General features: G+C 34.4%; 1 protein-coding gene across 2 annotated transcripts in view; it reads left to right on the top strand.

Moving 5' to 3' along the window:
* The window catches only part of LOC150093796 (uncharacterized), a 544,781-nt gene that overhangs the window by 385,192 nt on the left and 132,283 nt on the right, over nucleotides 1-27,306 (top strand). For both annotated transcript variants that reach the window (XM_090413179.1, XM_090413180.1), the window contains exon 18: nucleotides 8,905-9,033. In XM_090413179.1, the coding sequence (XP_090269305.1) occupies nucleotides 8,905-9,033 (129 nt within the window). The remainder of the gene's footprint in view (nucleotides 1-8,904; nucleotides 9,034-27,306) is intronic.

Below are 27,306 nucleotides of genomic sequence, written 5' to 3'. Positions count from 1 at the left end.
CATGAATTTTTCACCCAGGTACATACTGCTGAAAATGTTGGCCATTTCATGCGTCCTGTTGCTGTAACATCGTGATTTGGCTTTGCCATCCATTTGTTCCACTCTTCCCGCATAAAACATTTGAATGGTTTATTAATAGATCCATCCAAGGGTTGTAATTGACCTGTAAGACCTCCAGGAATGACAGCTAATTCTGTATTCATTTCTTTTAGAAGCTTCTTGGTTGATTCTGAATTGATCCCACACTAACATTGCAGACTTTTTAAACAACACACCTGGACGTTTTGCCCAGATCTTTTGTATCCATAATTTCATTCCTGTTTCGTCCATCCAGTCTTTATCTTGAACGTGGATAATAATGCCACGAGGAATTTCATCTCTCGGTAACATTTTTCTCTTGAAGATTAACATGGGGGGGGGGATAGTTCTGTTCTGTCCGCGCAACAAGCTAAAACTACAGTGCAGTGTAGTGACTTTTTTCGTGACCTGTTGTTTTGATCACTATTGATTTGGTGCCTTTTGAATCTACTGTCAGATTTGAAGGAACATCAAAAGTTAGAGGCACTTCATCCATGTTCACAATTTGATTAAGCTCAACGTTAAATTTCCTTCTCGCTGATATGACAAATCTATGGAATTCTGTAATTTTAGCTTCATAGTCAGCCAGCATTTTTTGGGCTAGAGTGGTTTTTATACACATGCATAACCTGTGTCTTTTCATAAATCTTAAGCACCAAGATGGTGATCTGTTAAAATCTAAAATTCCATTAGCAGTTGCCCATCATTTCGCTTCAAAAATTATCATTTTCGTAGAATCAGATATTCCCATGTTTCGGTGATTTATTACCCAAATTTTCATTTGTACTTCTAATTCTGGCCATTTTTCTAGGTGCGAACAGAATGTTTTCTTGTGTTTACATAGCAGTTTTAATTGTTCTTCTTGTTTTCTCCACTCGCGAACCATTTTTTCTGTTGGTGGTGGACCAAAATGTCTTTCTGCTGCTCTGTTTCCATATTGTTTTGCATAATTTATCACATTTAATTTATAACTCACGTTATATGAAAGTCTTTTGTGTTTTACACTTGTTTCTAATTTTAAGATAAAAATTTTAACGTCTTATAAAAAATAATTCAAATGAACCGTACAAAAGCGCATATGTTTTACACACTAATGACTGTTGACGCTCTAAATCAGTGATTCACCCACATGCAGCGAGATAACTTAGGTACCTACCTTCAGTGGCATACTTACTAATTTTATTAACATATTGCGCCAGTAATTGAACTTCGCTAACAGCTTCAGTACAGTGTAAAGATTCGTATTTTAATGTTACTTTCAGACCATAAGACGCACCTCAATTTTAAGTTGATTTTTCTATGTAAAAAGGTGCATCTTATGGTAGTTTAAATGACTATAAAACTAAGAATAAAAAAGAATAAGATTTAATTGTGAGATACTACTAGTTTCATTGAAAAAATCAACTTCTTCAGATATCAAATAACAAGAACTATATAAAAAATGACAGAAACATTATAAAATAACAACAACAGATCTAATATAAGAAAACTGTAGTACAGTTTAAAAAGGAATACATGCTGAAGTTCCAATTGAAGTTAACTATGTGCGTGAGCTATCGCAAGAGCACCAATACTGGACAGTAGAAATGTACACATCAGATAAATTGTAGCTGAGGCTGTTATTCATATGGGTTGATTCGAGGGATATTTCTTTAGATTCGAGTATCCTTCTCTCAAGTTCATCATAACAAGTATGTATATTGGACGTTTGAGACCAGTCTATGAAGTGTTGGCAGCCTTCGTCGGAGTTTATAGAGAACAGAACGTGGCTTGAGAGAGAGTGCTGGCACGGGTCCTGTTGTAGGATATGTCTCTTTTGTGTTCTTCAATACGTAAAAGGACAGATTTAGCAGTCTGGCCATAGTATGGTTTGCCACATTCACAAATGAATTTGTGAACTCCTGAATACTGAAGAGAGGGATGTTGTTTTACTTTAAGTCTACTAAGTATGAAGCGAAGTTTAGGAAACGTAGTGAAACATGTTTTAATGTTGAACTTCTTAAGAATTTTTCCCAGTTTGGGAGAGAGGGAGCTGATGTATGGCAAAGATATATATGCTCTTGGGGAAGAAGAATCTTCAATAGTAGGTAAACGACGATGAGAGATAAATTTTTCAATGTGCTTAAGAGTGAAGCCATTGTTGAGGAAGGTCCTTTTTAGTAAATTAAGTTCATTTTTAATCTCCGTTTCATCTGTTAGTAAAGATCTGGCTCGATGTGCCAGGGTTGAAATAATACCAAATTTTTGTGGAGAGTAGTGATGTGAGGAAGCATGAAGGTATCTGTCTGTGTGTGTGTGTGGGTGGGGGGGCTTTCTAAAAATTGAGATTTTGATATTTTCAGAGCATCTTGTAAGTTTTAAGTTCAAAAAAGCAAGACAGCTGTTGAATTCTAGCTCGTAGGCAAATTTAATTTTCTGATGAAAGTTGTTAAGATGATCTAGAAAAATATCGAGGTTGTTTAAACCGTGTTCCCAAATGAGGAAAACATAATCTATAAAATAATACCACATTTTGGGTTTAAGTGTTGAGGAATTAATCACCTTTTCTTCGAAGTCTTCAAGAAATATATTAGCAAGTACCAGTGAGAGCAGACCACACATAGCTAATCCTGAGTTCTGTTTAAAGATTCAGGGTGCTTCAAATACGAGGATTTGAAGCATCCTGAATTAACACAGCGAGAAAGTTGTGGACTTCTTGGGTAGGTACATTCGTGAAGAGAGAAACTATATCGAAGCGCCATTAAATCCGATTTGTTAAGTTTGAAGTCTTTGATTTTAGACACGAAGTCAGCTGAATTTTTTATATAAGAGAAGGATTTTCCTGTTAGGTTTTTCAAGAAAGATGTGAGATATTTAGACAAGTTATAAGTAGGTAAGTTGATGCCTTCAACAATTGGTCTAAGTGGGGGGGTGTAAACTCTTGGAAAGATCAAATGAACTTTCCAGGAGTTTACAAGATCATTTGTGAATGTGGCAAACCATACTACTGTCAGACTGCTAAATCTGTCCTTTTATGTATTGAAGAACACAAAAGAGACATATCCTGCAACAGGACCCGTGCCAGCGCTCTCTCAAGCCACGTTATATTCTCTATAAACTCCGACGAAGGCCGCCAACACCTCATAGACTGGTCTCAAACATCCAATATACATACTTGTTATGATGAACCCGAGAGAAGGATACTCGAATCTAAAGAAATATCCCTCGATTCAACCCATATGAATAACAGCCTCAGCTACAATTTATCTGAGGCACACATTTCTACTGTCCAGTATTGGCGCTCTCATAATAGCTCACGCACGTACTTAATTTCAATTGGAACTTCAGCATGTATTCCTTTTTAAACTGTACTACAGTTTTTTATATTCGATCTGTTGTTGTTATTTTATAATGTTTTTGTCATTTTTTATATAATTCTTTGTATTTGATACCTGAAGAAGTTGATATTTTCAATGAAACTAGTAGTATCTCACGATTAAATCTTATTCTTTTTTATTCTCAGTGTTATAGTCATTTAAACTATATTAATTTTAATAACATTATTAACCGAGTAAATGTGAACTCCGATATATATGAAGATGAACGTAGTTCAAGTCTAAATGAGGTGCAACTCATAGTAAAGGTGGGAAAAGCTTTGATCACTATTCTTAGTATTTTCCATGATGTAAAGCACATCTCACTAAGAGATGTATACTGCAATACATTATGGGTGGGGTCACTACCCAGACTGGTTTCAACCTTTTTTGAGGTCTCCTCAGTGAGTAGCTAGACCCTAAATACCAAGGTTTTAGTAATACAGAGCCTTATCAACTTTACCCATAGAAGTTGCTGCAAGGTTTTAATAAGAATCTCTGGAGGAGATATAGATGTAATTAATTTTTTAACTTGGGGATACTGTATATTAGGGTTACCAAGTAATTTTAAAGGCTTGGTTAGTTAACTCCTAATCCCAAGTATGCAAACAATTAAGTTTGCGCCTGAAACATAGTTCAAGTCTAAAAAATACTAAGAATAGTGATCAGATCTTTATCCACCATTACAATGAGTTGCCCTGGTGTTGTACCATCTTTAGATTTGAACTATGTTTCAGGCGCAAACTTAACTGTTTGCTTACTTGGGATTAGGAGTAAAATAACTAAGTTTATAAAATTACTTAGTAACCCTAATATACATTTCCCAAGGTAAAAAAAAACTAATTTACATATATAGCTGATTTTCTTATCAAATTTGTTACAGCAGTTATTCAGTTTAGTTAGTTTGAGAACCCAGCTTTGGTTTTCAAAAAAGTGTACCAGTGCAGTAAAAGAAAAAAAACTTCTGCTTACCACAAATGGCTCAAGACCTAAACTCCAGCCATTCACTCTGCCTATACTGCAGTTCACAACGGTTGTAAAAGAATAATCACCAAATACACAAACTTTGAAAGGGCCAAATGCTGAAAACTCCTCCTGCCCAAATGACAGTCTCTTCTTCTGGTCCCTTGCCAAGGCCATTGGGCGCACTTTCTGCCCACCCAGGTTTCCACCACTCTTCTCTTCCGATTTCTGCATCGATGATCTGGCAAAGTTCCCTCCACTACACTAAGAACGGCTCCTTTCGTGTCTCCCATAATCTTCTGATAAAAAAGAAATCCGTAATAATCTGGACACAAACAAAGCATCTGGTTCTGATGATATTTCAACTATTGTGCTAAAAAAAAAAAAAAAAGTGTCCCAGAACCAACACTTATCCTGTATCACCTCTTCAATATATCCTATTCAACTAACATCTACCCTGCAACATGGAAACGGGTCCACATCAAGCCCATCCCAAAGAAAGGTATTAAAAGTCAGCCAATGTACTACTACTGTCCAGTTGCTCTCGTTTCTGTTCTCTCTAAAATTTGGAGGGTCATCAAAACAACTCTTAAACCACCTAGGTACACCTACCAACTAATCAGTGACCAGCAGTATGGATTCCACAATTCACAATCTACAGCTGATTCTATTGCTTTCACCACCTACCTCTGGCCATGGAAAAATTTGGAGAAACACACATGTGGTTGCGCTCGACATTTCAAAGGCATTTGATTGGGTTTGGCACAGGTATCTAATTAACAAACTGCCATCCTATGATCTGCCTTCCACACTCTGAAACTTGATCGACAACTTTCTCACTGGTCGCTCACTACATGTAATGGTAAATGGTTTCCTCTCCTTGAATTTTCCCACCAATGGAGAAGTACTCCAGGGTTCTGTTCTTTCACCTGCTCTCTTCCTCCTGTATACAAATGACATGCTCTCACGGAACTTTCAGTCCCATCCATAGCTTTACTGATGACAATACACTCCATTCTTCCTTTTCAATCGACAAACCTTATAGTGTTCAAGTATTAGAATCCTCAAGATCTATCAAGACCAGTGACCTGAACTCAGATTTCCAAACTATAACCCAGTGGGACAAGGACAACCTTGTAAACTTAAATGCTACCCAAACTAAGTCCTGTCTGATCTCTCATAAGAAAGAGCTCACATCCCGACCTCTTATACTATCTAAACACGATCAGATGTCTCTTCTTGGACTGACCTGCACCTCTGATCTTTCCTGCTCAACCACATTTCAACTATAGCTTCTGCAGCTGCCAAAAAGACATGTGTCTTGTGTGAAAAGACATACTTTTTCACACCAGACACTACTTCACAGCTACTAACTATACAAAGCCCAAATCTGCCCAGCCATGGAATATTGCTCCTATATTTAGGGTAGTGCAAAATCCTCTCTAAGATTGCTCGATTCTGTCCAATCCAGCTAATTAATGACCGTTCTCTCACCCACATCCACTTCAATCCCTTTCTCACAGACTTTCAGTTTCTGCCTTGCTCTTCTACAAATACTTTCATGGACGGTAAACAAGATCCACTGCTAACCAACACCCTTTTACAGTCCATCTTGAAACTTGCCAAACCAGCTTCACTTCCTCCTCTTTCATTCCATCTACTTCTGTCCTTTGGAACAGTATCTCCCACTCTGCCTTCCCCAAAGATTACAACTTTCAGCTCTGTGGATCATATATATATATATATATATATATGAAAACTATCACTCCAACTTTTTATATATATATATATATAAAAAGTTGGAGTTTTGAAGATTGTACATATTGTACCAATTCCTGGGCTTATTTAGGAGTAGTGTAAAAAATCTCACATAAGTGTTTTGCTTTATGTTTGTTTTTTTACAGTTTTATATATACTTAGTGAAAATTTTATTTAATGAGGAATACAGTTTGTTATGTGATAAAGTAATCTAAAATATACATATACAGTATGTATGTGCTCGCATTTAGTAATGCATTATATGCTTAGTATTACTTGAGCTGCCATGAGATTAAGTGGTAGTGATATAAAAGAAACTTAATTGTAATTATAAGTAGCAATATTGTTTACCATATGTTATGATCCTTAGGAAATAGCACAGAAATGTTTTATGCATATTATTTGTAGATTCATGTTATAGTTGTGTTCGTATGTCACTATTGCTGTACAATATGTGAGCACTGTAGCAATGGTAGCCATTTTGTCAGTTGAGTTTTGCTTTGAATCTTGGTATCGGGCATGCACATTAGTTGTTTTTTAGACAGCTGTCGCTGGGTAACAAGAACACCAAAGAGAGTAAAGAATATATATTTTCAAGCAAAGAAGGAGAGCTAAAAGAGGTTTAATAAACTACTGAGTTAAGTTTTCTAATCTCAGAAAACTTTTTATATGCATCTCGAATTACTCTCTAAGGATACTGAACTATGAAGCTAATATTGAAGTACAGTATAATATATTAAGCCTTTGTATATGAGAATATTGTCTACTTAATGAAAGGCAAGTGATATATGTTCCAAGGGACAATATGGAATCTGCAATAAAAAAAAAGTCCTTGTATTGGAAATATATTTGGAACTACTCAATTAATGTATTCATATTGTGTGAGTGATTATTCTTCATGCTTCAGAAAATTGAAAGATAGATAAGGAAACTGGAAGATATTTTCAAGTGTATCAAGTGAGATCTTTAGCTATTGTATTTAAGGAATTTAAGAGATATACTGAAATGAGTGAGTAAAAAATTAAATAAAGGAAGATATATCAAACAGTGATAAAATAGATGCTGCAAAGGAAATTTCCATATGGCTAAATGAGACTACAGAACTTTTGCTATGTTCAGCTTGCTTTGTAAATTATTTCTTGTTATCTCTTAGTATTGGATTTAACTATGAAAGTCAGAGTATGAGAGAATTATTATTGAGCTCATTTATGTAATTCTTAATATGGCCATTTAATTATTCTTTGCATTGGATAAGCTCAAGACTGGAATTAGGATAGGTGGTAGATTGATCAGTAATCTGGGGTATGCTGATGATATTGTACTTGTCTGTAATGACAAATTCTTGATAAAGTTAACAAAATTAGTAATAACAGGGGACTTCAACCCAATCCTAGCAAGACAAAGATTATGGTTCTCAAAGGAAATACAAATAGGAAGGCTCTTGAGAAACAAGTGTACCTTAATGGAGAAAGAATTGAGGAAGTCAGCAAGTTTGTGGCTGGGATCCATTATTAACGTGAAGAATTTCTGTTCAGAAGTCATCAGAAGAAGATTAGGAATGGCTAAAACAACAGTCAGAGACTTCTTTAAAATCTGGAAGGATGGATCCATCCTTCCAGATTTTTCAAATGGGAACAAAGTTGAGGATTTTGGATGCAGTTGTTTTTTTAACAGTTATTATGGATGTGAGACTTGGAACCCAAAGAAGTCAGATAAGAAAAGAATAACTGCTTTTGAGATGAGGTGTTACAGAAGACTGTTGAGGATATCATATACTGAAAGGCATACAAATGAATGGGTGTTAGAAAAGATCAGCAGAACTTTAAGACTCCTTAAGGATATTGACAGAAGAGTTAAAATATTTTGGACACATTGAAAGGAACGGTGGAAGGAGGACTTCTCAGAACAGTAATAGAAGATAAAGTTTCTGGAAAAAGAGGAAGGGTTAGACCATCATTGAGATGGATGGTGTGTATGTGTGTGTGTGTGTGGAGTGACTGATCTTCAGAGAGTTGAAGCCACCAGAAAAGCATACAACAGGACTATATGGCGAGGCCTGGTGTAGCACATCACCAAGCATCGGAGTGTCCATTCCTTATGGCATCTGTAGATGCCCAGTGAACATATGAATGGATATTATTTATTGTATATAATTATATGTTTACAGTAAATATTTTAATTTTTTGTAATTGAGCTTCATTCTTTAGAACACAACATGCTGATCCTCAAGTCAATGTACCATCACTGATACGAATCTGAAACATTCTAACCAACTAAAATAAAATTAAATATATTGTTATGTAAACGCTATGACTGACTTTAATGTATTGGTTGGTTATTACTTGGAGCAAATCAATCTCATTAAAATATAACAGTAGAACATCTGGCTGAGATAAAGAGTTAAGTCTGAAGTTTCAATTTGATATCGATATCAGATAGATGGTGAATAACAGCAGAGATAAATGCACCCTTGTTTTTTTCATGGTTAATGCTTTTCTACTTGAAAAGAACAATTTGCACATTTGTTAGAATTGTTGATCAATTCATTGAACTTGAAATGATTTTACCTATTAAATGCTAAATGCTTAACTAAGGAGTAGAGTTTTTATTATTTCCTTCCTTATAGTTACTTCCTTAATTGACTCTACAGATACGTTAGAAAAGTCTTTATTCTTTAATAAAATATGCCAAGTAATGACGTAATAATACTATTATGTTTAGTTTTAATACAAGTGAATTATATATTTATTAGTTTGTCCCATTGGACGTTGGGGTCACAAATGCACAGAAGAATGCAAATGCAAGAATGGAGGACAGTGTGATCCTGCTACAGGAGAGTGTATGTGCTTACCTGGCTGGAAAGGAGATGACTGTGGTACTCGTATGTATCTTAATTTTCCACTATAAATTTTTCCCCTTTTTTTGCAGTACTGTTGAAAGCTTACATAATTTTGTTATTTAAATTATCACCATTGTTCAGTACATTTTTAAATAAAAATATACTATTACAGCTTTGTTGATACTGGTCTATTAATAGCTTAATTGCTGAAGTATAAATTTCTTTACACTTTTATTTTGTATGATATGTTATATTTTCTCCTATTTCATCATGTGCGTCATGAGAAATAAAAAAAAAAACGGAAATGTAATAAGGATCTGTATCTTTGTCGATATGCAAAAGACATATGACAAGGTGCCAAGAGGACATAATCCTTACTTTATTTACGACATTGGTAACACGTGGTTTCCAGATTAAATTACTCATCATCATCAAATTCCTGCCATGTACCCTCAAGGGGGTGTACAGGATATGATAGTACTACATGAAAAAATTACATCATTAATAACTTCCTATCTACAATTTTCCTCCAAATCAGTCTGTTACTTGTCAAGACTCCAACATTATCAGATCTTATATTTCTATTGTCTAAGGCACTTTGTACCGTATCAATCCACCTATATCTTGGTCTTCCACTGGGTCGTTTTCCTACCAACTTGGCAAAGAACACTTGTTGTTTTGCTAATATTTCCTCGCTCATTCTGATTAAGTGACCATACCACCTGAGATAGCTCTGCTAATGCATTCCTGGATGCTGACAATATCAAGTTCTTTCCTAATATCCTCATTTTTAATATGATATTACCATTGATGCCATCTGTTCACGCCTCTAATCTTTCTCAGGACTCTCATATCTGTGGTCTCTACTCTTTGGTCAAGTGTTTTACTTCTGACCCAGCTCTCAGATCCATAAGTTAAAACTGGTTTGAACACTGTCTTGTATACAGCTAATTTAGTGTTCCGACTAATTTCTCTCTTATTCCATATGAATTTATTCAATTGACTTCCCACCATACCAGCTTTGCTGATTCTGTTGTCTATTTCTATATTTAATTTACCATCTTCAGTAAAAATCGTGCCTAAATAGCTGAAATGTTTTACTTGTTCCACAGGTTCTCCATTCACAACACAGTTGACATTTTCAATGATTCTGCCTATTTTCATTGTCTTTATCTTTTTATTGCTGACCTTCCATACCATATCTATTACAACAGCTATTCAATTTAGTCAGAGAATCTTGCAGACTTGTAGCAGATTTATTTAGAAGTATAACATCACCCGCATAAAGCAAAGAGCTGACATTAACATCTCCAATTTTGATATCATGTTTAATACCACTTTCCTTTTTTATTTTGGTTTAATCAATAAGAATACAATTTGGTTGGCTAAATCCCAAATTGCCATCCCATCCTCGTTCGTTCAGTATCCAAGTAGATACCCAACAGGGTGCACCACGAGAAGGTGAGGATTGGACATTAGGTCAGAAGCCCTAGTCGGTTCTCCGCATTCCTTTAAAGGCTATGTGGAGGTCTCCTCTCAGACAGCTTTGACCCTTTGAAAGAGTAAAGACTGTTCAAACACTGCAGTCAGTTATATGGTGGAAATGGGATATTATATCAAGCAAGGAAAGTGGCATTAAGCAAGATATCCATGCATGATAAGCATGGAGATATTGATCTCAGCTCTTTATGATACTATACTAATATCCTAATATACTAATAATTTATGATAATATCCTAAATAAATCCAGTAAAAGTCTGCAGGATCCCCTAACTAAATTGAATAACTGCTTCAATAAATTTTGTATGAAAATCGGCCATACAAAGGCAATAAAAATAAGCATAATTATTAAAAACATAATCTACATCATAAATTTAGAACCTATAGAACAAATACAAACATTCTGAAGATAATTATATATGGAAATAACAACAGAATTAGCAAAGCTGGTATGATAGGAAGTCAGCTGAATAAATTTATATGGAATTAGAAAGAAATTACTTAAAACACTACACACTAGTAGACAATGTTCAAACCAATTCTAACTTATGGAATCTGAGAGTTGGGTGCTAAATAAAATATTTAATCAAAGGCTGGAGACACAGATATGAGTTCTGAAAAAGATTAGGAGAGTGAATAGATGTAATTAATGACAGAATCATATTAGAAACGAGAATATTAGGAAAAAATTTGATATCGTTACCATTCAGGAATGTGTGAGCAGAGCTAATCTCTGGTGGTATGGTCACTTATAAAGAATGGCAGAGGAATGGTTAGCAAAACAAGTGTTTTTTTGCTAGGAGTTCAGGAAAAAGACCCCAAGGAATATCAAAATCTAGGTGGATTCATAATACAGTAAGAAGACAGAAATATAAAATTTAATCATGTTGATATCTTGAGAGATAACAGATTAATTTGGAGGAAAATTGCTGATAGGAAGTCGTTAAGTAACTTTTTTTATGTTGTACTATCATAATATCCTGTACACCACTTGAGGATACATTGGAAATTTGATGATGTTCATCATCATGAGAAAATCATTTCTTGCTGCATTTTAACAGAAATCATTTGCATTTGAAGATAATGTCATAATTGAATTCAGAAGCCAGTAAGAATATCTTAATGAAGAGTTGTTAATTTAGATTTTATTGCTGATTTGTTGAAGTTTACTTTAGTTATCCCAGTATTCATTTTTAGCCGTTTTTTCAGACTTTCTGTATTAAGTTGGTCTATCATGCCTTGGAGTTCTTTAACTGTTTCAACTATTATCAAGATATCATCTGCATATCTTAAGTGTGTTCAACTGCATTGAACAGTTTTGGTGACAGAGTGTCCCCTTGCCTAACTCCTCTTCTTATGTTGAATTTAGATTTCTTGTTCCATAGCATTATGGTTGCAGTAGAATTGTTATAGATGTATTTTAGAAGTTCGATGTCCTCAGGTTCAACACCTTGTTTCTCTAGGGCTGTTATTAGTTCATTTGTCTTGACTATGTCAAAAAAGCTTTCACATAATCTATGAAAGCTAGACAAGGGGGTATGTTGAATTCATTACATTTATCTAATAATTGTCTTAGTGTGTGAATATTCTCTGGTGTGTGTGTGTGTGTGTGGATATTGTGGTGCTAAAAATGGATCTGAATCCTTTCTTTTCTGTTGATCGATTATCTTCTAGTACATGTGTTATCCTGTTTGCTATGATTTTTGTGAGGAGTTTATAGAATGTTGGTAAGAGGCTTATTAGACAGCAATTTTTTTTTCTTCCTTGTCTCCTTTTTTGTGCAGTAACACAGGTTGGTGTTCAGGACATAAGGGTATATTATCTCGCCTCCATATTTTAATAGTTCAAAGGTGATGCCATCATTGCCTGGTGCTTTGTTGTTTTTCATTTGTTTCAGTGTTTCCTTTAGTTCCTTAATTGTTATAATTGAGATAAGGTTGAGGGGGGCAGCTCTGTGTTAGGATGTGTACTGGTTGGTACTTTTGAGTCATATAATTCTCTGTAAAATTCTGTAATTCTATTGAGTATTTTTTTTCTGTCCCTAGTGATTGTGCTGCCATCTTTGTTTTTGATAGCAATTTGTATCCTATCATTGTAGTTAAGAATATGCAGTATGGGTTCTGCATACTCCTTTAGAAGTTCTGATTTATGATAATAATTTTAGCTACCTTACTCTTTCTGGAGTCCATGTTAGAGGCTTAAAGTGACAAAGTATTACAGAGACAAAGTATCTGTTAAAGATCCATGCTTAGTCTCTAAAACATGGTTCCAGATATCTTAATCTTTAGTGCATGTATGGTATTGATACTGATGTAATATAGTACATCAGTGTGATGACCATACATGTGTTATCCTGTATAATTATAATTATTATACACAGACATACGTGTGTGTATGTGTGGCATAACAGGTTTACTTGGCTGAGAGACATATTTTTTCGTCTTCATAGAAGACTTCTTTGGGTGCACAATAAGAGGGAACAATGAACAAAAATTGCAAAAGAATAAAAAATATCTATACATTAAAGCTTTAGCATATTGACATTTGAAGCTGTTCTGTGTATCTCCTCATTGTTGGGCGGGCACATGCATTCAACATCTCGTGAACACCAAAGTTGGATGGCAGTCTGAGAAATTATAACTGAGGTTGTTGTTAAGATGTATTTGACTGAGGACGATTTCTTTGGAATTCACAATTCTTTCTAGTTCATCATAGGAGCAAATGATATTTTCAGATAGGTTTTCCTCAATAGTGTCAGCAGAATTCAGGACATGGTTTGACATGTTCTGCCATGTGTGACGTCTCTTTTATGTTCTTCAAGACGTAATTCAATGGATTTTTCTGTATGGCCAAAATAAGGTTTATTTTGTAGGCCCAAACAAAATTGCAATTTTATTTATAAATAACCAGAAATAAATAACCAGAAAAAATAGTTAATAAAGATTTAACTGTTTTTGATAATTTATCTTTCAGCAGAATAACAACTTCTTCTGTAGGTACATTTGTGAACAGGGAGACGACATCAAAATTAGCCATCATTTCTTCTTTATGAATATTTATGTTTCTTACACTTGAAACAAAATCAAAGAGTGTGTGTGTGTGTGTGTGTGTGTATATATATATATATATATATATTGTCACTTAAGGGTCAAAGCCAAATAACTGGGAGTAGACCGCCACATCACCTTTTAGGAATGTGGAGAACTGACGGGTTTCTGACCTAATGTCCAATCCTCACCATCACTTGGTGTGTCCTGTTAGTAAGTATCTACTGGCTACTGAACGAATGAGGATGGGCTGGCAATTTGGGACTTAGCCAACTAAATTGTACTTTTCATTGTTTAAACCACAAATGCATATGAGGTATACAGCATGATGAGATTTCATGTGAGCTGTTGCGTTGCCCGGTTAAACAAGGCCCCTGCTACTTTTGTCAGGGCACCAGGGCAAACAGTGAAAAGTTAGCTACTGGAACAAATTCCAATTCATCATCTAGAAGAAGAAGAACTGAAGATAGGAACCATTAATATAAGGAGTACTAATGGAAAGGAAATCAAACTTGCAGAAGAATTAGAAAAATAACATTTGGACATAATTGGCATTACAGAGACAAAGAAGATAAAAACATGTACTAAATAATAAGTATAGGATGCTGTTTTCGGGCATAATTGAGGAAAGAAAGGAGTAGCAATAGCAGTCAACACCAAACATGAAGACATGCTTTTTGATTGGAAGGCAGTTTCAAGTAGAGTTATGTGGACAAACTTCAAAACGAGAAAATGGACAACGAAATTTATTTGTGCCTATGGTCCCACAGAAGGTTCTTCCAAGGAAGAAGTGGAGGAATTTTTGAAATTCCTCCACTTCTTCACCACTTCAGAGAGGAAGTGTATCTCAGTAGGTATATAGGAACAGGGAAAAATTTGGAGAAAAGTGCAAAGCTAATAATAATGGTGAGTTGTTTTTTTTGTGTTGTTGTTGTAAGCTTCATATTCTAGTACAAAATTTTGACAATCAAGCAACAGCTCATCCAAGTTACGATATGCATAAAGTTACAAAAAGTTATGTAATGCATTATCATTATATACACATATGTACATTCATATAATATACATATTATATATTATTATAATATAATAACATAATAAAATCACAGGAAACATGCCTAATATGCATGTTTCCTGTGATTTAGAAATTTCCAGAGAAAGTTGCATAACATTAATTAGGAACAAAATAAAACAAAGTAGTTAAATAGCATTTAAAGTTTTTACATTTTACACCTGAAACAAGATCTTTTTAATATCAATAAGCAAAAAACCAATCATTTATATTATTGCTAGGGGGGGCATAGCCCCCCTAGCAATAATATAAATAATATAAATGATAATATCCCCCCCCCCCCCCGAGTTCTGGACTGGTAGGCCAGTTCTCCTTGAATTCTGATGACTCGTCAGGGTAGCCCCTAAGTTTCAAAACGTGACATAAAAAGGCTTATCATTTTATATATATAGGGTAGATTTTGAACAAAGCTTCTTCATTTCTGTGCAAAAATAAATATTCTTTCATTCGAGTTTCATATTTGTTTGGGTTAGTTTCATTTCTTATTGCTAAAGGTAGTGTTTTGAATATTTTTGCTGCTATACAGTCTACATAATATATAGTCTACATAATACAGTTTACAGTCTACATAACTATATATTTTAGACTCATGTCTGATAAGGAAAGCACCTTGTTTGATATTTACATATTCATTGTCATTTTTTATGAATATCAGTATCCTATAGGTGTACAAATATCTAAGGGTTAGTATGTTTAGTACGGTGTATTTATTACACATTGCAGTATCCTTGTATTTGTTTCTGGTAAGATTTGAATTACTTTATTCTGAGTCGAAACTAAAGGTTCTAGTAGTGCAATAGATTCTTCCCCAACTTAATGTACCATATTGTAGTGTGCTTTGAATCCAGGCAGAATATATTTTTAGCATATTTAAATTTAAGAATCTATTTAGGTAGTAAAGTCTGTTTGACATAATCAGTGGCGGATTTATATAAGCTAAAAAAGCTACAACTTAGGGCCTCACAATCTGCCAGGGCCTCAAATAAAAAAAAAAAATATATATATAAAAATTGATAAAAAAAATATTCGTAGAAAAATCACTCAAATGAAGTCAGACATATCTTGATGATAATTTCTAAATAATTTTAAATATACAAAATATAACAAAAGAAGTTTTTTCCCTCTCAAAACAGTATTAATTAGAATTTCTATCTTTAATACCTAAATAATTTTTAATTAATTTTTAAAATCATTATTTAGGAAATTATTTAGAAAATAAATGCATACTTTATTATTTTTTTAATAAAAATTAAAAGAAGATATATTTTCATATTAAAAAGGCGTATATATTTTAAATTTTTCTAAGACCAGCTGATGTAATTTAAATGTAATCTAAATCTGGCCCTGGACATAATCCTTACTTTATTTACGACGTTGGTAACATGTGGTTTCCAGATTAAATTACTCATCATCATCAAATTCCTGCCATGTACCCTCAAGGGATGTACAGGATATGATAGTACTACATGAAAAAAATTACATCATTATTAATTTCCTATCTACAATTTTCCTCCAAATCAGTCTGTTACTTGTCAAGACTTCAACATTATCAGATCTTATATTTCTATCGTCTAAAGCATTTTGTACCGTATCAATCCACCTATATCTTGGTCTCCGTCTGGGTTGTTTTGCTGCCAACCTGGCAGAGAACACTTGTTTTGCTAATTTTTCCTCGCCCATTCTTTTTAAGTGACCATACCACCTAAGATTAGCTCTGCTAACGCATTCCTGGATGCTGACAATGTCGAGTTCTTTCCTAATATCCTCGTTTTTAATATGATATTGCCATTGATGCCATCTGTTCATGCCTATAATCTTTCTCAGGGCTCTCATATCTGTGGTCTCTACTCTTTGGTCAAGTGTTTTACTTCTGACCCAGCTCTCAGATCCATAAGTTAAAACTGGTTTGAACACTGTCTTGTACACAGCTAATTTAGTGTTCTGACTGATTTCTCTCTTATTCCATATGAATTTATTCAATTGACTTCCCACCATACCAGCTTTGCTGATTCTGTTGTCTATTTCTATATTTAATTTACCATCTTCAGTAAAAATCGTGCCTAAATAGCCGAAATGTTTTACTTGTTCCACAGGTTCTCCATTCACAACACAGTTGACATTTTCAATGATTCTGCCTATTTTCATTGTCTTTGTCTTTTTATTGCTGACCTTCATACCATATCTATTACAACAGCTATTCAATTTAGTCAGAGAATCTTGCAGACTTGTAGCAGATTTATTTAGTAGTATAACATCACCCGCATAAAGCAAAGAGCTGACATTAACATCTCCAATTTTGATATCATGTTTAATACCACTTTCCTTCATAATGTGATCCATATAGATAATGAATAATGGAGGGGATAATGTACATCCTTGTCTCACACCAGATTTAACATTAAACCATCTTCCTGTACTTCCTTCAATTCTAACTGCTGACTTACAACTCAAAGACTAAGTATTGCTTGATATAATGCCCCATTGACACCATATAACTGAAGCGTATTGAATAGCTTCTCTCTTAGCACCTTGTCATATGCCTTTTCCAGATCGACAAAACTTAAATACAGATCTTTGTTATATTCCCATGCTTTCTCGACTATTTGTCGTAAAGTGAAGATCTGATCCTGACAGCCTCTATTTGGCCTGAATCCAGCTTTTTCTTCACCAAGCTTTTCTTCCACAATTCTTCTCAACCGTTTCTCAAGTATACTTGCATAGATCTTGCCAGGAACACTCAGTAGGGAAATACCTCTGTAATTCTCACATGCAGTGTTATTTCCCTTTTTATATATGGGTACTATGAGAGCTCTACTCCAATCATCGGGAATTCGTCCCTCTGTCCAGGCTTTCTGAACTATGCAGTGCAGACACTGTAAGACTCTTATACCATCATACTTCAGCATTTCTGGTCGAATATCATCCACTCCTGCTGCCTTTCCACATTTCAAGCCTTTGATGGCTTTTTCTAATTCTAGTATGGATGTGTATTCCATACTGCATGCCTGGTCAGTGTTTTTTACCACTGTGCTGTCATCACTGCTTGTTTCATTTAGCAGTTTCAAAGTAATTACTCCATATTTCAAGGATATCTTTTTCTCCCGTTTTCATGTCACCTTTATCATCTCTAATTCCTTTTACAGCACTCTTTCCTCCATTCCTAAGCTTGAACAATCTCCAGAATATTTTGCCACCTTCTTGATATTTATTTTCTATATTCTTGCCAAAGTCCTCCCATGACTTTTGTTTTGCTAGTTTTACACAGTGTTTAGCATTCTTGCATTTGTCTCTATATTCTCTAAGAGCACAAGCTGACTTATTTGACAGGAACTTTTGGTATGCTTTCTTATTTTCCTTCACTGCCTCTTTAACTTCCTGTGTCCACCAGGGAATTCTATAGTGATCACTTCCAATTTCAAATCCTCTGTACACTCTGGTGTCCTGCACCAGGGAGAAAACATCACTATCGACAATAACATAGTCAATGAGACTTTTTTTTATTCCTAGCCTCTTCTCTCCATGTGAATTTGTGCACATTTTTATGTTGGAACATGGTGTTAGTAATAACCAGTCCATGTCCTGAGCAGAAATCCGACAGATATTTGCCATTATTATTAGCTTTGCTCTTTTCTCCAAATTTTCCCAAACTATTTTTGTATGTCTCGCAATCATTTCCTGCTCTGCTATTTAGATCCTCAACAAGGACCAACTTTTCATTTTTCATTGTGTCAGTTGCTTTTTCTAAAGCCTCAAAATATTCCTCCACTTCTACCTTAGTAGAACCTTCTGTGGGACCATAGGCACAAATAAGTCTCATTTTCCAGTTCCCAATTCTCATATTTGCCCACATTACTCTACTTGAGACTGACTGCCATTCAAGAAGATTAGCCTCGTATTTTGAATACTATGGCTACTCCTTTTTTTCCTTGATTGTCATTGCCTGAATATAACATTTTGTATTTATTGCTCAGAAAGATCTCACCAGTTTTGGTCTTTTTCGTTTCAGTCACCCCTATTATGTCGATCTGGTACTTATCTAATTCCTCAGCTAGCTCCATTTTTTTGCCATTCAGGCTTCTTATGTTGATAGTACCGATCTTTAACGCTGGTGATGTTGAATTGGGGTGTGTTTTCAGATTTGTTCCAGTAGCTGACTTTTCGCTGTTCGTCCTGGTTCCCTGGCGAAAATAACGGGGGCCTTGTTTAACAAGGCGACGCCCAAGCCGGCATGAAATTTTGTCATGTTGTACCATCATTCTATATTTTGGTTAAATTACTATCAATTTTTAATCCCAAGTAAGTTATTACATTGACTTTTTCTATTTCCGCACAGTTGCAATTTGAATTTGTTCAGCAATTCCAATCATGAAAAAGTAATTGTGCAGTGGAGTTCATTTTGCCTGTTGTATTTCGCAAATTAAAATTTACATATTTAGTTTTTGAGACATTCAGACTGAGTTTATTTGACTGGAACCAATTTGTTACTTTTAAAAGATCAGCATTCACTATGGTTTGCATTTGTTCGTCTGTGTCCGTAGAGAAAATTAGTACTGTACCATCTGCAAAAGTATTTAGTTTAAGATTGCAGCAGTCATTGATATAAATATTAATTGAAATTGGTCCTAAGACAGATCCATGTGGTACACCACAGTCTACTGTTTTGGAGCTTATATAGCTGTTATTTATTTTTAGTTTGTGATCCAGCATTTAAGTAATTTTTGAACTAGATTAGGGCAGTACCTTGTATTCCTGTGACTTTTAATTTTTTTTTTTTCATGTGATACAGTGTCAAAAGCTTTGTGTATATCTAACAATACTGCTAATGTTAGTTTATGTTCATCTAGTGAGGTATAAACTGTGTTTGTGAAGTTCAGTAAAGCATGTTCTGTGCAAAACTTTTGCCTGAACCCAAATTGATTCTTTGAAAAGAAGTTGTTTTTGTCCAAAAATTTCATGTGTCTGATTTTTACCAATTTCTCTAATATTTTAGAAAAGTTCGGTAGAAGGGAGATTGGTCTGTAATTTTGCAAGTTATTTTTGTTTCCCTTTTTGTAAATAGGTACAACTACGGCCTTCTTAAAATTCGATGGAAACTGCCATCATCAGTGATAAGGTAAAAATTTACATTAGGGGTTCCATAATGTATATTTGGCATTCTTTCACAATGCAAATGTTAATACCATTGTATGCTGAAGTTTTGGTTGTTTTTAGGCTAGCTATGACACTTTTGATTTTGTTTTCATATGATTGGAAAAGATACATGGAACTATCAGTTCTCTTGAAAATGCAGTTCTGAGGGGTGGTTTTAGCATTTTTCAGAATGCTTTCACTAACTGTGGCAAAGTGATTATTGAATTTTTCAGCTAATCCTCTTTCTCCATTTTCTCTATTCCTATCGATATCTTTAAGTACGGGGAAGGATTGTTTGTATGTATCTTTGCTGATTAATTTATTCACAAACTTCTTGTTTCTGGGAATTACTTGGCATTTTAGGAATTCATTTCTACTTTCTTTTAATTTATGATGTATTAGATTTCTATAGTACAGTACTTGAAACTGTGTTCGTAATATTGATGGCGCTGTATTTTTTTGATCATTTTATACACTTTATCTCTAATTTTTATGTAGTGTCTGATTTTCTGTATAATCCAAAGCTTTGTTTCTTTCATTTTGTCTATTATTTTAACTTTAATTGAGTCTTGTATTTTATTGTTTAATATTGTAATAAATTTATGATACAAGGTATCAATATTTGTTTCTGTTTATCTCTTCCCGAGAGACAGTGCTCAAGTGATGCTCCAGTACTGTCAGTTGTTGTGTAGGGGATGTTTTTGGTTGTACTGTCTCTGTGCTGTACTTGCAAATGCACTTTGATACTAATTGGAAAGTGATCTACGAGAGGCTGGCACAGAACTGCTGCTTGGATTTTCTTTCTACTTAAAGTTCTCCTGAATACATGATCTACTCACGTTCTACCACCTTTGAATTCTCTCGTGGAGACATTAATATATTGTTTGAGTCTATGCATGGCAAACAGATTTAGATAATCTTGAGAGGAGCCGCTATTCCTCAGCAAGTCTATATTCATATCCCCAATTATGAGAACGTTGTCGCTTCTGATCTCATCTAGACTATACTCGAGTTCTTATATAAAATTTGACTGTATGTAGCAATGCGACCTATATACGCCATTTTATATTTATATATATATATATATATATATATTATGTTCTAAATATAAATTGATATTTTCAGCTGTTTTCATTTTTATGTTAGTAATGTTATTAACAGATATGGAATTGCGAATAAAGATAATTTCTTCATCTTTCACCCAGATTTCTGCTAATATCAGAACATCTAGCCAATAGTTTAAATTGTCTGGTAGTAATTTAATGTGTTCTAATTTATCACGAATACTTCCTATATTTATATGCAAAATATTCAAAGTAAACAGTAGATGTTTTAGGTTTCCAGGCAAGTGCTCATTTAGATATACAGTAAAATCCCTTTTTTACACTTTTCAGGGAACTGATGGAACAAAGTGTAAATAGTAGGAAATGTAAAAAAAACGTTTAAATAAGGCTAAAAGATGATTTAATGCTAGTATGTGAGTCTACATACCAGATTACAAAATTTAATAACTGAAAATAAATGAATTTACAATTACTTACATTTATTTATTTAAAATAATCTTTATTTTATTTTAAACATCGTGCCAGTTTGCTTTGCATTGAGTTCAGTGCTTAACCTGTTTTTTTACTATCGTGTTCAAAGTGGACATGGAGAGTCCAAGATCTTTTGCTAAATGCACACGTGTTCCGGAATGCCAATCTACACATCGCAGAATTGCCATCTTTTCTTCTACTGAAATACATTTTCTGTCTTTTTTTCTCCATGTTACTAACATGGATAATCCACCACAGCAACTTGAAAGCAACTTTCACACGCTAAATTACGTAGCAGAAATTCTGCGATATCAATTCGTACTGTGATTGAAAAATCACGGTATCGCTCATCACTACGTTACTGTGGCAAGCGTGCAGGTCACCGTGATTGCGGAAACGAAACTAGAGCTGAAAGTAAGTAACGCCATTTGGGAACAGAAATGTGCAGATTTCTGCAGCAATCGATTCAAAAATCAGTATTGCCACCCGAGAAAAAAATGCAAATCATGGGAAATAACGTCCACATCAAGTTGTTAATGGCGGGAAAACAATACATCGTAAGAGTAGGCCTTAAGATGGGACCAACGGAAAATGACGTAAATGGCAGAAAAACGTAAATTGCGGGAACGTAAAAACGGGGTTTTACTGTATTTTGCTATCCTTAATATTGTCACATATATCAATTGTGCTTAGTCTATATTTGATATTTTTGTTTCTGTCCAGCCATTTGTCTCTGATCACTTTACTTTTAAATTTTATAATAATAGCCATTGCATCTTGATTTTATGTGCAATTTTCTTTGCTATTTCATGCATATTTTCACGTGGCTTATGAGGAACACCAACAATTTCCAGGTTTGAGCTAATTGCCTGTTGATTTAGGTCATCCGCTGTTTCATGAATTTTTTATATTATAGCTCCCTACGCAGCTCCATGTTTGTGTTTTCTAGTTCTAGTTTCTTGTGTCAGACCAGCAATGATAGCCAGAAAATCATCTATTTTGTTCAAGTTATATTCTGTCAAACTTCTTAAGTCAACATCTTTTTTTAATTCTTTCATTATCCCTATTAAAGCTGTTATACATATATTGTTCATGTTGCTAATCTCTGGAATGCATGAGTCATCACCCCTGGGAGAAGTTGTCGACAGACATTGACTAGCACTGGAATGGCATCCATTGTGAAGCAAAGAGTTGGAACAGTGAGCAGGTCTTTGTTGTGCACCGAATTTACACAAAGCGCATTTTCAGTTTTGTTTCCTGTCTTTGGAGAGCATTTTAAATTGGCTAAAATTGATGAAGAAATGCATCATCAAATAAAGACGATGTTTGTGAAAAGAGTAATCATCATCGGAGACTTTAATTATCCAAATATTGATTGAGTAGCAGTAGAATGTCATGAGAAGAATGAAAATGAATGAAAAAATGAAGAATGAAAAAAAGTATACACTTGATACCAGGTAGTATGTCTTTACTTAGGAAGGATAGAGAAAATAGGAGAGTAGGGAGCATGATGCTAATGATATCAGATGACTTGACTGCAGTTAGAGTTGTCATATGATTGTAGTACTATTACTAAGAGTATTATATGTGGCAGTGAGTTTGAAGCCATCTGGTGTGAGGCGGAATCTAACAAGATCAACTACATAGTGGAGGTGTTGTCACAGACTTGGTGGACTGGTTGCTGGTGATGAAGAAATGCATCACCAAATAGAGACAATGGGTGCAAATAGAGTAATCATAATGGGTGACTTTAATTAGCCAAATATTGATTGAGCAGCGGTGAAATCTCATGAGAAGAATGATACTGAATTTACTGAGCTGTTACAAAACAACTTCCTGAACCAGCATGTGACAGAAGGAACTTGAGATCAAAGAGTGTTAGATTTGATTATAGTTTCAGATGGTGTTTCAGTTAAAGACAACTATTCTGTCTCTGGTTAGTGACAGTAATCCTGCAGTACTCACTTGGAAAGTGACTAAGTTTATGAATGTTCATTCAGAAAAGGTTACATGCTGAACTACAAAGCAGGAAATTATGACCAGTTGAGGAGTATTCAGAGTTCATTGGAATGGTATTGGTTGCTGGATGGGAAGAATATTGACAAAGTATGGGAAGCATTTAAACAATACTTAAATGGTGCAATATCAGATTGAGCAGAGAATAGTCACAACTATGTAGAAAACTAAGTTGTTGTTGTTGTTGTCATCGAGTCCATTGAAGAGCTTCTAGATATGATCACGAACCAGCCTGCAGAATTGCTTTCGTAATCTGTTGAACTTTGATGGAGTAGAGCTTTTCTATAGAGTTAATTTTCTGTAGAGCAACAGCAATTGCTGATCAAGAATAGATATGGGCAAGTATTAGTTTGATTCCTGGACAGTTTTTGCTTATTTCATAGCTTATAGTACTGTTCTGCTGAATTTTCATGCCTTTAAAATGCCCCATCCTTAGCCTGGTGATGATTGTGGTTATTTCTCTAGTTTCTTTAATTTCACTGATTTCAATCTTCTTCTTGACAGTTTGTTTTAATAATCTTATTTTTGCAGCAGAATTAGCATCGGTTAGTGGTGGTGGGTGTAATTTCTGAGGTAATATCTTTGGCTAGTCTGTCTACTCTCTCATTGCCTTCAATATTTACATGTGCTGATATCCATTGCAGTGTGCAGTTCTTGTTTTTCAAATTTAAGGTTAAGTGCTCATAAATTTCCTGTGTGAGTTTTGTTTTTCTATTTTTTTAATGATGCTTCAAGTGTAGATTTTGAGTCACTGTAGATAGTTATTCCTTCTGTAATGTTTATTACTGGATTAGAAATATAGAACGTTAGAGCTGCTTATATGGCTGTGTATTCACAAATTAAGTTTGAAGCTATTTTGCCAGCTGTGGATATGATGAATTCCTCCAGATAGAATTAATAAAATCCCTTCTCCTCCTTGATTAAGTGCTTCATCAGATGATCCATCAGTGTAGGTGATGACATGGTTTAGATTATTTAAGTGATGTATAGTGTTAAGTCCTTTTCTTTTATTTTCATGATGTGAATCTGGTTTTGAACTAGGTTCTAGGAGATTAAGTTAATCATTGTGTTTTTTGGTGGTATAGTGAGAAAGAATGGCTCTTTGCTTATTTTGATAAACAAGTGCTCTAAGTCAGTCAATTTTCTGATTTCATGATCATATTGTAAAGTAGATGATCTCTTTAATCTAGATTTTCCTGCCCAGGCATTGAAAGTCCTGAGTGAGATGTGATCCTTCTGTTGGCTCCTGATTCTGTTAGTGAATTTAACTGTCGAGAGTTTTCTTCCATCTTCTAGTATGTGAAGCCCACACTCTTGTTGAGCATTTAAATTATTTGTGGATGAGACTTGCACCTATAATAATTTTTGCTGCTATTGATTGTACTCTGTGAAGTTTCTTTTGAGCTAGTAGAAGCTGGAACCTAGATGCATGGAGGCATATTCCATAGTGGGGTCATATGAGTGCTGTATATGTAGTTTTGAGTGTCTTCGCTTTTGTACCCCACTTTGTTCCACAAAGCCTTTTGATGATATTAAGCTTCTTAAGAGCTTCATTAGATATATTTGTAATATGAGTTGTAAATCTCAGTTCAGTATCTAGGGCAAGGCCTATGTATTTTGGAGACTGTTTTTCCTATTTTGGTATTATATATTTTGATTTGGGGGTTGTTATTATGTCTGTTTTTTCTATCAGTGGGGAAGATGGGTTTTTTTTTTTTTCTGGATTTATCTGTAATTTCAGTTCCTTTGCCATCTTTCTAAGCCTTATATTGATTTATGTAGGACTTCTTCAGATTGTTGAGGAATACTGTTTGTATGCCAGATTCCTATGTCATCTGCATAGCATGCTATTTTTGTATCATTTTTGATATATGGATGAATGTTGTTCATATAGATGAGAAATAGGAGTGGGCTTAAAACAGAACCTTATACTCCAACCCAAGTTCAATACATGTTGGAGTAAATTTCATTGACTTTTACTTTTATTTTTCTTCCATTCATGAAGTCTGAAATCCTAATTAAAGTGTTACTCCCTTATTCCAGTATCGTATGCAGTTTTTATTAATTTTTGTCTCCATATATGAACAAAGGTAGCTGTAAGATCCAAGAAGATTGCTGTTGTCTTCTTTGGTGGTTTTTCTTAGAGGCCATGTATGATTGATTGGCAAAGGTAAAATAAATGATCTTCTGTGGTGTGATGAAACCTGTATGCTCTTTGGTAGAAATTGATCTTGTTATTTTCTAAGCGGCAATTCATAAGTCTAGTATGTATTATTCTTTTGTTTAGTTTACAGAAAGTACTAGTTGAAGCTATTGGTCTGTAGCTTTTACAGTCTCTTGGGTTTTTGTTAGGTTTTAGTATGGGTATAATGACTGATGTTTTCCAGATTTTTGGCTATTTCTTCTGTTTTTAATCATGCAAAGATAAGATCAATTCCAGGTGATTTGTCTGAGTCAATTTGACTAATTGCTGTTTCTGATTCTGTTATTGTGAGATCCTGAGTAAAGATGTCTTCAGAAGGATAGGTTCTGGATTGTATTAGCAGATGTTTTGCAATTTTCCTGCACCTTTTGTCTTCTTTGTTGTTTTGCCATTTGCTTACTTTAAAGTAATGGTTGCCAGTATAATTGCCATCTGTTTGTTTGTTGCTGTTGTATTAATTCCTGAGAAGATTGTGTTTGAAGAGTGATCCATATCCGGAAGTGATGTGTTATTTAATAATCTGATCATATTCAGGTGGGGAAGTCCTTTCCTGGATCGAGTCTATTGCGGAATTCTTCCCACTTGTCTTCTTTGAAATTTTTTTTGAAATTTCACCTTCAATTTTTTGGGTTAATTCTATTAACTTTTTTTTTTTTTTAAAAAAACTGTTCAAGAGCTTGTGTAGCTCAGTGGATGTGGCGTTTGCATACCACGGCGCTTGGCCGCACGAAGGAAGACTTGGTTTCGAGTCTAGTCAGCAACTAGAGGAAATTTTTCTAAGCCATTTTTCGACCGGTTCCCGAGTTAGTCAATCTCTGGCATGGGCAAGCGGGTTTTTCCTCCTGGAAACTCAAGTTTTTCATCCTAGAAATTTTCCATTTCCATTTTTCATCCAAGAAAATCGACCGTAGAACCCACATTATTTCAGACATTAAATATATTGTGTTAGGGTTAGGGACTACAAGATGGCAGCACATTTGAGATTGAACTGCCCACTCATTCTCCAAAAGTTAGATAGGGCTAAATGGCCTCGCCTACTCCCGTATACGGGAATAAAAAGGCGTTAGCTGATTTTTTTTTTTTTTTTTTTTTTTTTTTTTTTTTTTTTTTTTTTTTTTTTTAATGCTGCTGATTTATTGAGCACCAAAAATGAATTTCTTCAATTTTCACACAAGTAAGGGATAGAAAACACCTTACAAGTAATTATTCATAATAATAATAATAAAAATAATTATTAATTATTTTTTGTGTGTTTATTGAGTTTAAAATTTAAGTTTACCCATACATGGCATTTGTTTGCTATGTTTGAGGGGAATAAATGAAAAATTAAATGAAAATCCCTCCCACTTCTTTATAAAGAGGAAGGTAAATTTTTTTTAAAAATACATAGCACTTACTGAAATCACATGAAGTATCCAATTTGCAAAATCAAACTAGTATATAGGCTTATATTCTGGTTTACACTTATTATTAGGTTTAATGGAATGAATATAGCATAGAGAAACATGCCAGTTTATTGGATTCCTTATTTTGTTTCTGTCACATGGACATGGTCAGGGATACAATTTTAAAAGCATAAACACAAAAACACTCGAAAACAATAATTGGAAAAAAATAGCCTATAGGTGCTGTTGGCTAGCCTTCACTATTCAGTAGGAGGTCCTAAGAATTAAAGCTTACCAAATCTTGGAAAGTTTAATGCAACATATTTATTAAGATCATGCTGGTTTAACTGCCTACCGATTCTTAGAATAGTTTTTTGTTGAAAGTTTTTTTGAAAGTTTATTTTTCACTTGGTTAGAGTATAATAAA

Source organism: Typopeltis vanoorti, chromosome 23 (genome assembly GCF_054136105.1).
Source record: "Typopeltis vanoorti isolate ZY-2024b chromosome 23, IOZ_Tvanoo_1.0, whole genome shotgun sequence".
Taxonomy (NCBI): Eukaryota; Metazoa; Arthropoda; class Arachnida; order Uropygi; family Thelyphonidae; genus Typopeltis; species Typopeltis vanoorti.
Note: the sequence above shows the minus strand (reverse complement) of the source record. Positions and strands in the feature narration are given on the sequence as shown.